Below are 12,358 nucleotides of genomic sequence, written 5' to 3'. Positions count from 1 at the left end.
GACAGAGCATGAGTGGGGGAGGGGCAGAGAGAGAGGGAGACACAATCTGAAGCAGGCTCCAGGCTCCGAGCTGTCAGCACAGAGCCCAATGTGGGGCTCGAACACACAGACTGAGAGATCATGACCTGAGCTGAAGTCAGACACTTAACTGACTCAGCCACCCAGGCGCCCCATGGGGGGCTTAGTTTTAAAACCCATGTCATGAGAGGTGCCTGGGTGGCTCAGTCGGTTGAGCATCTACCTCTTGATTTTGGTTCAGGTCATGTGGGATTGAGCCCCATGTTGGGCTCTGTGCTGACAGTGTGGAGCCTACTTGGGATCTCTCTGTCCCTCCCCCATTCTTGCTTTTGCATGCTCGGGTGCTCTCTCTCTCTCAAGTAAACTTAAAAAAAAAAAAAAACAAACCTATGTGGGGTGAGGGCAACACTGAGAAGACAGTTTATTATTGTTCCTAAGAGGCGGGGTATGCCAGGCCACATAGGGCCATGTGGGGTGGCACCAGGGTGTCATGGGGTCTGTCAGGAGGCGGAGCAGCCGGGGAGACCATAGCCAAGAGTCTTCACCTTGGCTTTCATGGGAGGGAAGGCACAAGGCAGGGTGAGCACTTGACCAGGTTTAGGATTGGCGGGTGTGAATCATTTCAGCGGCCTCCTGGAGGCTAGGAGCCAGATAGGGGACCAGGTGGGAGTCTGGACTCTGGATTGGCCGGTTAGCATATCAGAGATGTTCTGGAAGGCAAGTCATTTACTCTGTGTAGGAGTTAGCTGGTCCTGGCGGGGGGGAGGGGGGCGGTCAGTCTCCTGTGGTGAGGCCCCAGGTGCCAGAGCACCAAGAACACAGTGTCAGAAAAACTAGTTAACACAGTTGAGTATGGTTGGTGCAGGCTCTCCTCTGCCCCAGGGCCTTTGGTTTGCTGCTCCTTCTGCCTGGTGTCTCCCCTCCCCTTAGTTCTCAGCTCAAACATCATCTTTCCTGACCTCCCCTGGCCATCCTGTTAAAATGCACACCCACCGTCTCCCCCACTCTTACTGTTCTTTACATGAGCCCTGTTCCCTGTTGTCTCACTAGTGCCTGGAACAGTGCCTGGCACAGAGTAGATGCGTAGAGTAGATGCTTAATGAATGTTTGATGAATGAATGAGTGAATGAAAACCATTTCTTGGTTCCAGGGCAGACGATAAGAGCACAAAGGAGAGCCTCACTGTAGGTTGTGTGGCTCTGGGAAGATGGCTTGTGTTTACAGTCCCTGGGTGTTTTCGTCTGTGTTGGCAGCCATGACTTCTCAGTCCTCAAAGACCTGCTTTTCCTTTGCTAATACCACCCCAGAATAATTCTGACAAGTTGAGGATTTAGAGTTTGTGATTGTATCAAGAAGGACTCATTTGTTTGCAAATAATAAGGACAACCCCATTCAAAACAGCTTAAGTTAGAGAAAGCTCACACAACAGACAAATCCATAGTTAGGACAAACTTCAGGTGTGGCTTGATCTAGGGTCTCAAGTGCCATAACCTGGGCTTGTTCTCTCTCGGGCCCATGTGGTGTCAGGTGCCTGTGTCTCTTCAGCCGTGGCCTCTTGTGTCTCATTGGCACTGGGTGAGTCTTTTGCCCGTGTTGTCTGTACCTTGGGACTTTAGTGCTTGGATTGGCCAGGGGAAGGCTAAGCCCTTTGACGCATAACCCCCCCCCCCCCAACACCCCAAGAGCACTAGCCACGGGAGAGGCAGTTCCCCCAGAGGATATTGACCCCTAAAACCAGTGGATTCTGAGTGCCCCAGTTCTCCCAGGCTGGCCAGTCAGCACGTGTGGCATGGCTCGTGATGTGGGGAAGCCTTCAGGGCCGGCACCTTCTGTCTCGCAGGGAGTGCTGGAGGTGCTCTCGGAGGTGGGCTGCTGTCTGCGCGTGTCCCTCTTTGATGTCACCTACCGACACTTTTTCGGGAGGACGTGGAAGACTGCCGTGAGGCCCGTGGAGCAGCTCTCCAGGCAGCCGTCCAGGATCGTCTTCGATGAGGTGGGCCTTGGCGGTGGGCGGGGCTGCTCTGGGGCCAAGCACTCGCCCTGTGCATCTCAGACCCGAGGCACGCGGCGGCCGCAAAGCTGGTCTTAGCCCTGGGGCACTCCATTTCCAGACCCAACCCGTGCGGCAGCCACGTGTCCCGGCAGATGAGAGCATGTGGCTCTGGTCCAAGCAGTGGGGCGGGGGGACACTCGCGGGTCTTGTCACCTTCAAGGAACCCTGGAGTTCGTGGAGCAAAGTTAGGAGATTATCGGTCTCACTGACTCCCCCGTTTTCTCTCACCCTCCTTGTCCCCCTTCTTCTTTCAGTTTGGTTTCCTTCTTTGTCTTCAAGACGGGTGTTTGAGACTTAGCAGGAGGGAAGGCGACTTACCCAGGTGGCAGGGGGCAGAGCCTGGACTGGGACCCATGCCTTCTGTGTCCACACTGGGTGCTTGCGTTGGCACTGCTGATAACGTGATTGGCCCCTGCCCCGCGGGCCGGTGGTTTCTGGCTTTGTCCGGCTGCCCCCAATACAAGCATGTATTCGGGCCTTGGGCTGGGTGCCGGGGGTGAGGGTGGACGTCACGGTCACGGCGCTCACCGCGCAGAAGGGGGGTGACGCGCAGAAGCAGGTAACAGAGTCATCGTAAGTTGCGGTGAGCTTCCAAAGGAGGCCAGTATGCTGCTGTCCCGGGGGGACGGGGAGACCTCTGCGGGGAGGGGAAGAAGGAAGGGCTCCCCTGAGTGAACGTTGAAGCCGACGCTGCAGGTAGAGCAGGGTCACACACGCAGCAACTTCCCGACGCGGCCCGTCTGCTTGATTGGGCTCCTGTGGGGACGTCACAGGTGTGGAGAAGGCCGGTGCCCTGTTGACTTGATCCTTCTTGGGTGTCGAGCGGGGCTCAGGGGAGCCTGGTGCTGTAGCCGTAGTGCAGTGAATGGTGAAGCTGGCAGTGACCACAGCCGTCCTTGGAGGCGTCACCGCATGTGACCGCAGCCCGAGTGCCCCTTTGCTGCTGGGGACCGTCCTGGCTCAGTCCTGAAGCTGCGGGGGGCCGGCTGAGCACGCCGCTCCCTGCATTTGGCTGCCACCCAGGGTTCGGGCTGTGGTCGGGGCGCGGATCCATCTGCTGGAGCCCTGCCTTCCCAGGGTAGGAGGGCGCTCATGCCCCCAGAGGTCAGGAAGGTTAAATGAGGCCTTGGGAAAGCATGTGTCCTGGGGACGAAAGATGTGTTTGATATTCAGGTTGTCACACAGCCTATGCAAATGCTACTGAAGAGTCTGGCTGGCTGCATCGTATGTGAGCCACGTGTGGGTCTGTGGACAACTCCTTACAGGGCTGTGTCAGCATGGGCGATGAATGGCCTTCTCGCCCCTGACACGGCTGGAAGAGGTTCGCCAGGAGCAGCGTGGCCCTGGGGTCGTGGATCACCTGGCCGGGCTCAGCCTCCGCTGAGGGCCAGGCTGCTCGGATTTCTCTTTGTTGTGTGTCCGGTCAGGCCCACGGAAGCCTGGTTTGTGACGTGACCACAGCGAATGATGGAGGTGTGGACGTGAATGAGGAATGGTGGACGTGGGAGTTCACCGTGGGCTGGGCTGTGGGCCGGGCCTTGGCTCACAGCACGTTCTGTGATTCCGTCCCCCCAGCCCTCCTCCAGAGGACGGTGTTATATGTCCCTCCTTACAGAGTCATCAGCAGGTCAGGAGGCCGGGAGTGCCCGCTCCCGGGCCCCTCATGTCACTGGGTGGAGGTGAGCCCTGAAATCAGCGCCTGAGTGCTTTGCAGTCGTGGGTTGGGAACGAGTCCCTCTCCCATGTCCCCCCCTTGGCACCCCTGTCCCTGACCAGTGCCTAGTGGTGGGACTTCCCTGTAGCGGCAGGGTCACGTCCCCCAGGCCACGCTCTGCCCAGAGTGGCTAGGCAGTGGTGGCCCACGGAACTGGCCACACTGTAGAAAACAGCCTCCGGAACTGCCCTGCTCCTGCTGGACCTGTCCAGGCTCAGCACTGCTTCCCCCAGAGGCCTCTGCTGCCACACCGGCTGCGGGATGCGTCAGATGTCACCCGGTCCTGGGCCCTCCACGTCTGCTCAGCCTCCCTTGCTGTTTGTCTCCTGCTGAGTCGGCCATGCGGCGGGGGACGGTGCATTAGTGAGGACACAGTGTTTAAAGTTTCTGGAAAATTCTGCGCCCTCCAGTCTTGCAGTTGCTGAAGTGGAGCGTGCAGCAGGGCCAGTGGGTGAGCAGAGGGTTTTTGGGGGGCGGTGATGCCAGAGGAGTTGCTCAGGAAGTGGCTGCTGTCCAGCTGCTATGCCCAAGGCGAGCAGCAGAGGCCAGTGGCGCCCCAGGAACCGGCCGGCCTGCTGCGCCCTTGAGCACAGTCCTCCCAGCCCAGCACTTCCTCTCTGATTCTGATTATCAGAATACGGGAAAATCAGCTCCTTTCGAGTTAGTTAAGGAAAGAATACCCCGTGCGGAGTGTGTGTGTGTGTGCGCGTGTCGCGTATACATGTTTCCATGCACGCGAGCCGTGGAAATGTGGAGCACTCCCGTGGTGGCACCCACAGACAGGAGGCTCTGCACCTGCCCGCGCACCTCTGGAAATAAGTACAACTTGCCCTTTTTGGAGGGGATTCGGAATTTGGCGAAGATCTTTTTCTGGTTTTATTAATTGCTTGTGTTTTCTGGTTTTACTGGTCGGCAGTGGCGTGGGGAGATCTGATTAGAGGTGGGCAGGCCGCCAGTAGCAGGCCCCCATCCTTGGAATCACCATGGCCGTCCAGTCTAAATGTGGATTAATGAGCGAAGCCCGTGTGCTCAGGGTTTTTACTGAGTTGTCAGTGTCATATGGGTCCCGACTTTATTGCTTGGCAAATAACGTCTTGGAGAAAGACATTGAAGAAAGAAGTCTTGCCTTGAACCTGAGCTGGTATTTCTGTGAGTGATGAATTCCTCAGGCTCAGCCTCTCCCCTCCGGCTTTCCTGCCCCCCCCCCCCCCCCCCCCCACGCTGAGGCTCAGCCTCCCCCTTCAGGCTTGCCTGCCTCCCCCGCTGAGGCTCAGCCTCCTGACCTCAGGCTCGGCCACCCAGGCGCTGCCTGGCGTAGCCTCTTAGCTCAGAGACCAGAGTTCTGTGCTGTCCTTTGAGACCCTCCTGGTGCAGAGGAATCGCCTTTCACTTCCGCTGAGATGGTTAATAATTTGTTCCACCTCTCAAAAAGTATCTTCTGAAAAATAATCTGGGAAGCCAGAGTACCGTGCGGTTTCTGCATTTTCCTTCTGAGACGTATGTCATTCTCCTTTAAACTCTCCCCCTAACAAAGCACATGCAGGCTTTCAGTGACAGCGTCCTGTTTCCTTCTCCTCGTATATTTTTAAAGTTATTTATTTCGAGAGAGAGAGAGCTGGAGAGCTGCAGGGAGAGTGAGAGGGAGAGAATCCCAAGCAGGTGCCACACTGTCAGCACAGAGCCTGATGCGGGGCTCGATCCCGTGAACCATGAGATCATGACCTGAGCCGAGATCAAGGGTCGGACGCTTAACTGACTGAGCCACCCAGGTGTCTCTCCTCCTCGTGTTTTATGGGAGTGACCAGACAGGACCGCCACCACACAGACCGGGCTGGCTGCCTCCAGGCCTCCCCTCAGCCCCTGGTGTTGCTACAGGGGTAGGTACCCCAGTGGCCTGAGCTCGAGGTTCAGCTAGTGGGGTAGCCTCTGCTACCATGCCAGTGCCACGAGAATCCACTCTCACATGGTCTTATTCGTCAGGCGGTGACAGCCATGTGATTTCCTCTTTAAAAGTGGACACTCTAGGGGTGCCTGAAGTGTTCAGCTTCAGCTCAGGTCACGATCTCCCGGTCTGTGAGTTCGAGCCCCGCGTCGGGCTCTGTGCTGACAGCTCGGAGCCTGGAGCTGCTTCGGATCCTATGTCTCCCTCTCTCTCTGCCCCTCCCCTGCTCGTGCTCTGTCTCTCTCTGTCTTTCAAAAATGAATAAATGTTAAAAAAAATTAAAAAGTGGACACTCTGGCCCTGGGCGTGGGGGTGGTATAAGGCGGGTGCAGGCTCTCACTCAGTCCTGGGGGACTTTGGGCCAGGCACCTAGACTCTTGGCTCCGAATTCCCTCGTGTGTGCCTGAGAGAGAACGGTGTGCATCTCGTAAGGCTGCGGGGGTACCAAATACGTTCTCGAGCACGCACCCGGTGAGCAGTGGGCACTCCTCCATACACACTTGGTGCCAGGCCCTGTCCAGGAGCCGCACAGACCACGATGGAGAAGACCGTGTGTCCCCACGCCGGCCGGGGTTGACGCTTACGTTGTCCCTCTGGAGCAGGGCCTCTCAGCCTGGGCGGGCTGACCCCTGGGGCTGGCCCTGTTGTGTGTTGTGTGCTGTGGGTGATGGCGGGCTCTGCCCTGGGTGCACAGAAGCCTCTGACTTTGGAGCTGGAGACTTTGCGTTTCCCAGAGGAGAGTTTTGTGTCACGGAGTCCCCGGGTTTGGGGCACTCGGGCTCATGGTGGGAAGTGCACAGGAAACCATCTGAGCCTCCAATGGGAGGCCGCAGGAAGTGTTGGTAAGCCATCTGCCTTCCTGAAGATTCTCTGTTAAAGGCTTGTTGGAAAAGAATTGCTCGAAGACACTTGCGATCTCTGTTCCTCTCTTCCCTGGCCTTGCCGCCCGGCCTTCCGCTTGCGACTGAAGCGAGCAGGTCGAGTGGCAGTGCAGTTGGGGACACGTGGCCGTGGCCTCTCCATCACGGCGCGTCATCAGACGCCCCATTTCAGTTCTGTCATGTGGGTGAGAAATGAGGACCTGGCCCCTGGGCAAAATGGTGTCCATGTTTTGGAAGATGAAGGCGTTAAGACAGGAGCATTTCCATGATTTATTAACCTGTTTACCCCATCAGGGAGGAATCCTGTCAAGTGTAGATGAGTGGGGATGTGACTGGAGTGAACGAGAGCTGCCCTCTTCAGTCCCGAGAGTTCTTCTCTTGCAGGTAATTTGATGGGCTTGACTCAAACTTTTAATCACGCGGTTTTAGTTGACACACAGGATTTTCCTCTCACAGCCTGCCGCGTGGTGTTAATTAGACATCCTTACACTGAAGGGCTTATTTGCAGTTTTGGCTCAGCTGAGTGCTGGCGGGAGTGCTGGCGGAGTCCAATCGCGTGCCGCAAGGTGGGAATGGCACCTCGGTACCGGGTGAGCCGGGCTGGCCCCACTTTGCCCTCCTGGGGACGGTCCCCGCAAGGCGACCAGAGGATTAAAGCTTGTTAGAAAACAAAAATCAGGGGCCGTGGGGGCTCAGTTGGTTAAGCGTCCGACTCTGGATTTCTGCTCAGGTCACCATCTCGTGGATTGTGAGTCTGAGCTCTGTGTTGGCTCTGTGCTGATGGTGTGGAGGCTGCTTGGGATTCTCTCTCCCTCTCTCTGCCCCTCGCCTGCTTGAGTGTTCTCTCTCTCTCTCTCTCTCAAAATAAATAACTAAGCTAAAAAAAAAAAACACCAACAAACCCCAAAAACCAAAAATCAGCTGTGTAAATTTGACAATCTAATTTGCTGTATTCACGACTCATGAATGAGGCGGCATCCCATCCGGCAAATAGAAAGGAGCTCCGGGGAGCTGGACAGAGTGCAGGGCTTTCATAGAACAGGGTGGGAAAAAGTCGTTTCTGCAGAGAGAACGTTGTTCTTGGGCGAGGTCCCCTTCCTGTGGGGGGAAGGCAGGGGTCAACCAGGTGGTCTGTGTCACCAGCACCGACCAGGGAGTCCCAGGTTGCCGGGTTGAAGGTTATGTGCCCGAGAGGTGGAGACCGTACTAGGTCAGGCGTGGCCTTGTTTGCTGACCGGGGCTCGGCACAGGTGACCCTGGGGCCTGTTGTGTTCTTTCTGAGAAGCTCCACGGCTGCCTTGTGCTCTCACCCCTGGGAGCCTTTTTACTTCCACAGGCTTCTGGTGGGTTCTGCACTGGGTTTGTGTTTTATACCTGCTGAGGCTGGCCTTACCTTTGAGCTCTGAACTTGGGGGTGGGGTCATGTCTTCAGGTTCCTTAGAGATTCTTCAGCACGGTGCTCTCCCCACACTGAAGGCTCCGTAAATGACGTTTGGAAAAGAGCACGCACCCTTCACGGTCAGTAGTGACAGGGTAAACACCCTTCAGGCCTCGGGTCACGGTTGGCATGCTGTGCTCCCGGCGGCCGACGCTCCTGGTTGAAGGTGGGGTCTTTGGGGACAGACAGCAGCGGGGCTCTGCTGTCGTCGTTTCCGGTCTCAAATCATCGTCTTCGGGGGCAGATGGCAGGGAAGGGCCACGGCCCTAACTTCGAACTTGGGCCTGCTGAACAGCTGGTGCTACCGCTCCAGGCAGAGCAGTGTCAGGGTGACCTCCGAGTGGGGGACCTTCGTGGCTTTGCATCGGAGCATCTGTTTCGCTGCCGAAAGGAGAAGCGGGCGGTGTTGCTAACACGGACGTACCCAGGTATTGATAGGACAGGTGAGATGGTGACAAACCGACGCTGCGGCCGGCCGTTCAAAAACAGTTCTTGAGTATTGGAAACAGAAACATAATTCTCTGTTGGTCCCACCACCTGTCAGCTGTGAGTGGCCATTATTTCATCATTTTGCCATAAAAGATAATAGAATAACGATTTATATCTCACGGCTGATGTTTTAATGTGTCTCTCTGTTATTCTGGGCTGACAGTCTGTGATTACAGGAAACGTTTTCTCGGTGACACCCTGGTAATGACTCGTTAATGGGGGATTAGTCCACGGTTAAATCACATTGAAGCTGCCCAGCGTGGCCTTGCCTTACCGCTCCCTGGCTGGGGTGGGGGGGGGTCTATGTGTGCAAGGGGGTGACCTCTCACCCGTCACTCTCCCCCAGTGGGGACGCAGTTCCGGGGACGCTCCCAGTGCAGAGCCACAGCTCAGCACCTCTGTCTAGGTTTGACCTGCGAAGCCCGGCCACGATCCTGTCTGCATCCTCGGTGCCGACGACGTTTATTAGCTTTAAACAGAGGTGACTGCGCTGGGCTCACGAAATAAAAGAACCACAGAGCCCACAGAGCGGAGGCGCGTTCTCTTCTGTGCCAACGGAGAATGCCACCGTGCAGCCAGGCGGAGAGGCAGGTGGCTCTGACTCCCGTCTGTTGTCTTTTCCTTAAGGCCACCACCAGGACGACCCCCAGGATGGGCGGGGCGGGGCGGGACAGGGCCCAGCTGGGGCTCCGTTTGCATAGGATGGAGCGAAAAGGTGACAGGTGGGAAACCTTTTAGGAGCCACCTGAATACCGTCTACTTGGCTTAGGTCCAAAAACAGTCTTGTAAGAAAATGCTGTCGAGGTGATTTTTGTCGTAAAAAGATGTTAGTTGGGCTCTGAACTGGCGATGATTACATAGCATCTCAAGAAATCTAAGGATCCTGCTTAGTTGAAACAGTTGGTTTGGTGGAACTTCTTAACGGCTGCACAGAAAACAGGGACTAGAGCCGACGTTGGCAAGCTGGGTTGAAGTTTCAGGCGGTGAGTGTTCTGTGGGACGGGTCGGCAGGCGTGTGTGTTTGCAATGACTGGTTCCCACCAGGTGACAGGGGCGTGAAGTCGCTCCTGCCTTCCTTTAGGTGCAGGGCCTGCGGCACGTTCCGTGGATGGGAGTGGATGGGAGTGGCTGGGAGCTCCTGGAACAGAACAGCTTCATTCATTCCCGTCCGAATGAAAAGCCGTGATACCAGCTTCCGACTCCGACGGAGCTATTCTGCCCCAGCGCCCTAGAAGGAGGTGTGTCCCAGGAGGAGACACGTTTGCGGCATTTTAGGACCTGCAGGACAGTCCATCACCTACGTTCTGGTTTCTGTTTTGCAGTCCTTGTATTTTCACACGTCCTTAAACCACCCTAACATCGTGGCTGTGGTCGAAGTGGTCACCGAGGGCAGGAGGCCGGATGGCTCCCTCCAGGCTTTGTCATGTGGGTTTGGAATTCTTCGCATCTTCGGCAACAAGCTGGAGTCTCCTACCTCAGCCTCCCAGGACAAGCGGTATCTGCCTCGTTTTCTTTATCCTTGGGATTTTCCAGCCTCACTCTGGGGAGAGTTAACTGCTCATCATCCCCCACACAGAAAGCTTTCCCTTTGTCCACTTGTGTTGTGGTCTGTTCCCAACGGTGTGTACCCTGGGAGGTCTTTGCTTTGGAGTAGCTGTGTTTGCCATTTCTGAGTAAGCCAGAGAATTGTCCTTTAGATGGGGGTGAGGCCGGCTCTGGCCCTGGGCGTGGGGGTGGTATAAGGCGGGTGCAGGCTCTCACTCAGTCCTGGGGGACTTTGGGCCAGGCACCTAGACTCTTGGCTCCGAATTCCCTCGTGTGTGCCTGAGAGAGAACGGTGTGCATCTCGTAAGGCTGCGGGGGTACCAAATACGTTCTCGAGCACGCACCCGGTGAGCAGTGGGCACTCCTCCATACACACTTGGTGCCAGGCCCTGTCCAGGAGCCACACAGACCACGATGGAGAAGACCGTGTGTCCCCACGCCGGCCGGGGTTGACGCTTACGTTGTCCCTCTGGAGCAGGGCTTCTCAGCCTGGGCGGACTGACGCCCGGGGCTGGATAAGTCTTTGCCGGGGGGCATCCTGTGTGCTGCAGGATCTCTGAGAACATCCCTGGCCTTACCCACTAGATGCCAGAAACCTCCCAGCCTCCTCCCCCCACTTGTGACCATTGGAAATACCTATGGACGCTTCCAAATATCAGGCAGTCTCACCCCTGGTTGAGAAAACCAGTGGTCTGGATACACAACCATGGCACTTCCTCAGACATTGTCTTTGCTGGGACATTTCAGAGCGTTATAAATTTCCCTGGTGTAGTTTTCTAGCACCTGGGTGCGTGGGGGCGGGCTGTCCGTGTGCTGGAAGTGTGTGGCCAGGGGCACGGGGGGTTGTGGGGGGCGCCAGGGGCGTGGGTGGCACGGGGGGGCTGTTGCTTCGCTTGGTCATCTCTCTTCTCTGTGGAAGGTGTGATTGTCTGGTGTGTACAAAGCTCTAGTAGGTGTGGGGCGGTTGGTGAGTTGCGTGCTTTCCTTCCGAGACGTGTGGCTGATGTCTGGTGACTGGAAGCAAGACACGGAGAGTTGACGTGCACCCCCTGGATGTGTCTTGCAGGTTGAAGCTGTACCACGGCACCCCCCGAGCCCTCCTGCACCCGCTTCTCCACGACCCCGTAGAACGTAAGTGACGAGGCGTGGCCCGGCCTGGCCCGCGGTGTTGCCGCGGAAGGTCCTGCCGTCCTCAGCAGCACTGGTTCACCCTGTAACTCTGAGTGCTCTCTGCCCTCAGTCCATCTTGGGATCTTTCTCCGTGTAAACCTATCAGCTTAGCAGATTTATTTAGTGAATTAGGGCAAAACTTCTCACGGGCCTGGAGTTTGGACACAACTGAAGGAACTCTAATGTGCCAGCCTGAGAGGAGGGCATTGCTTCCTGCGGACGTACCTGGGACAGCAGCCCCGGAGCCTCCTGGCCGCCGGGGCGGCAGCCTTGCCCACCAGATGGGATGGGGTAGTTGCTGTCGGTCACCGGCCGCGCGGGCACCACAGACCTTTCGCCGTGAGGCCCGCTGGTTCCGCTCGGCACGTCACGGCCTTCCAGCTGTGCCTGACCGCAGAGGAGCGTCCCGCGGGGCCTCCCGCCGTCCCCCACGAGGCCCAGCAGCCGTGTGGAGGATGGACAGATGGATGGGGGCGCTTGGCAGAACATCTCCGAGGCCCAGGGTGGGGGTGTGGAGGGGTCAGGTGGTCAGAGGTGGATCCGTTCGGGAGGATGGCTTTTCTTGTCTTAGACTTGTTGCCGGATTCTGTGACAGGAACTTTGAGCCTGCCCCGTGGCCTGAGTTAAAAATTGAACCAATCCCACGCCTTCCACTGCCCACTGAATTTGGCGAAAATTTCATTACAGAAGAGCAATCAGTCCAAAACTTTATTTTATTTTTTAAAGTATTCAAAAATTTTTTTAAAATGCTTATTTATTTTTGAGACAGAGAGAGACAGAGCGTGAGTGGGGAGGGGGCAGAGGGAGAGGGAGACACAGAATCTGAAGCAGGCTACAGGCTGTGAGCTGTCAGCCCAGAGCCTGACACGGGGCTGGAACTCACGGAATGGGAGATGGTGACCTGAACCGAAGTTGGATGCTTAACCCGCTGAGCCACCCAGGCGACCTAAGATATTTTTTTAAAAGTTCACTTATTTTAGGGAGAGGGTGAGAGAGAGAGAGCTCATGTACATCCATGCGTGTGAGCGAGCAGGGGAGGGGCAGAGAGAGAGAATCCCAAGCAGCCTCTGTGGTGTCAGTGCAGAGCCTGACTCGGGGCTCTAACTCG

General features: G+C 56.7%; 1 protein-coding gene across 5 annotated transcripts in view; it reads left to right on the top strand.

The window, feature by feature from the left end:
• The window catches only part of NPHP4 (nephrocystin 4), a 111,719-nt gene that overhangs the window by 14,718 nt on the left and 84,643 nt on the right, over positions 1-12,358 (top strand). For 4 of the 5 annotated variants that reach the window (XM_043573632.1, XM_043573635.1, XM_043573633.1 and 1 more), the window contains exons 4-6: positions 1,859-2,011; positions 9,858-10,030; positions 11,147-11,211. In XM_043573632.1, coding sequence (XP_043429567.1) covers positions 1,859-2,011; positions 9,858-10,030; positions 11,147-11,211 — 391 coding nt within the window. Of the gene's footprint in view, positions 1-1,858; positions 2,012-9,857; positions 10,031-11,146; positions 11,212-12,358 lie in introns of those variants that run through there. The other variant, XM_043573636.1, reaches the window with a different exon arrangement.

This window comes from Prionailurus bengalensis, chromosome C1 (genome assembly GCF_016509475.1).
Source record: "Prionailurus bengalensis isolate Pbe53 chromosome C1, Fcat_Pben_1.1_paternal_pri, whole genome shotgun sequence".
In the NCBI taxonomy this organism is placed as follows: Eukaryota; Metazoa; Chordata; class Mammalia; order Carnivora; family Felidae; genus Prionailurus; species Prionailurus bengalensis.
Note: the sequence above shows the minus strand (reverse complement) of the source record. Positions and strands in the feature narration are given on the sequence as shown.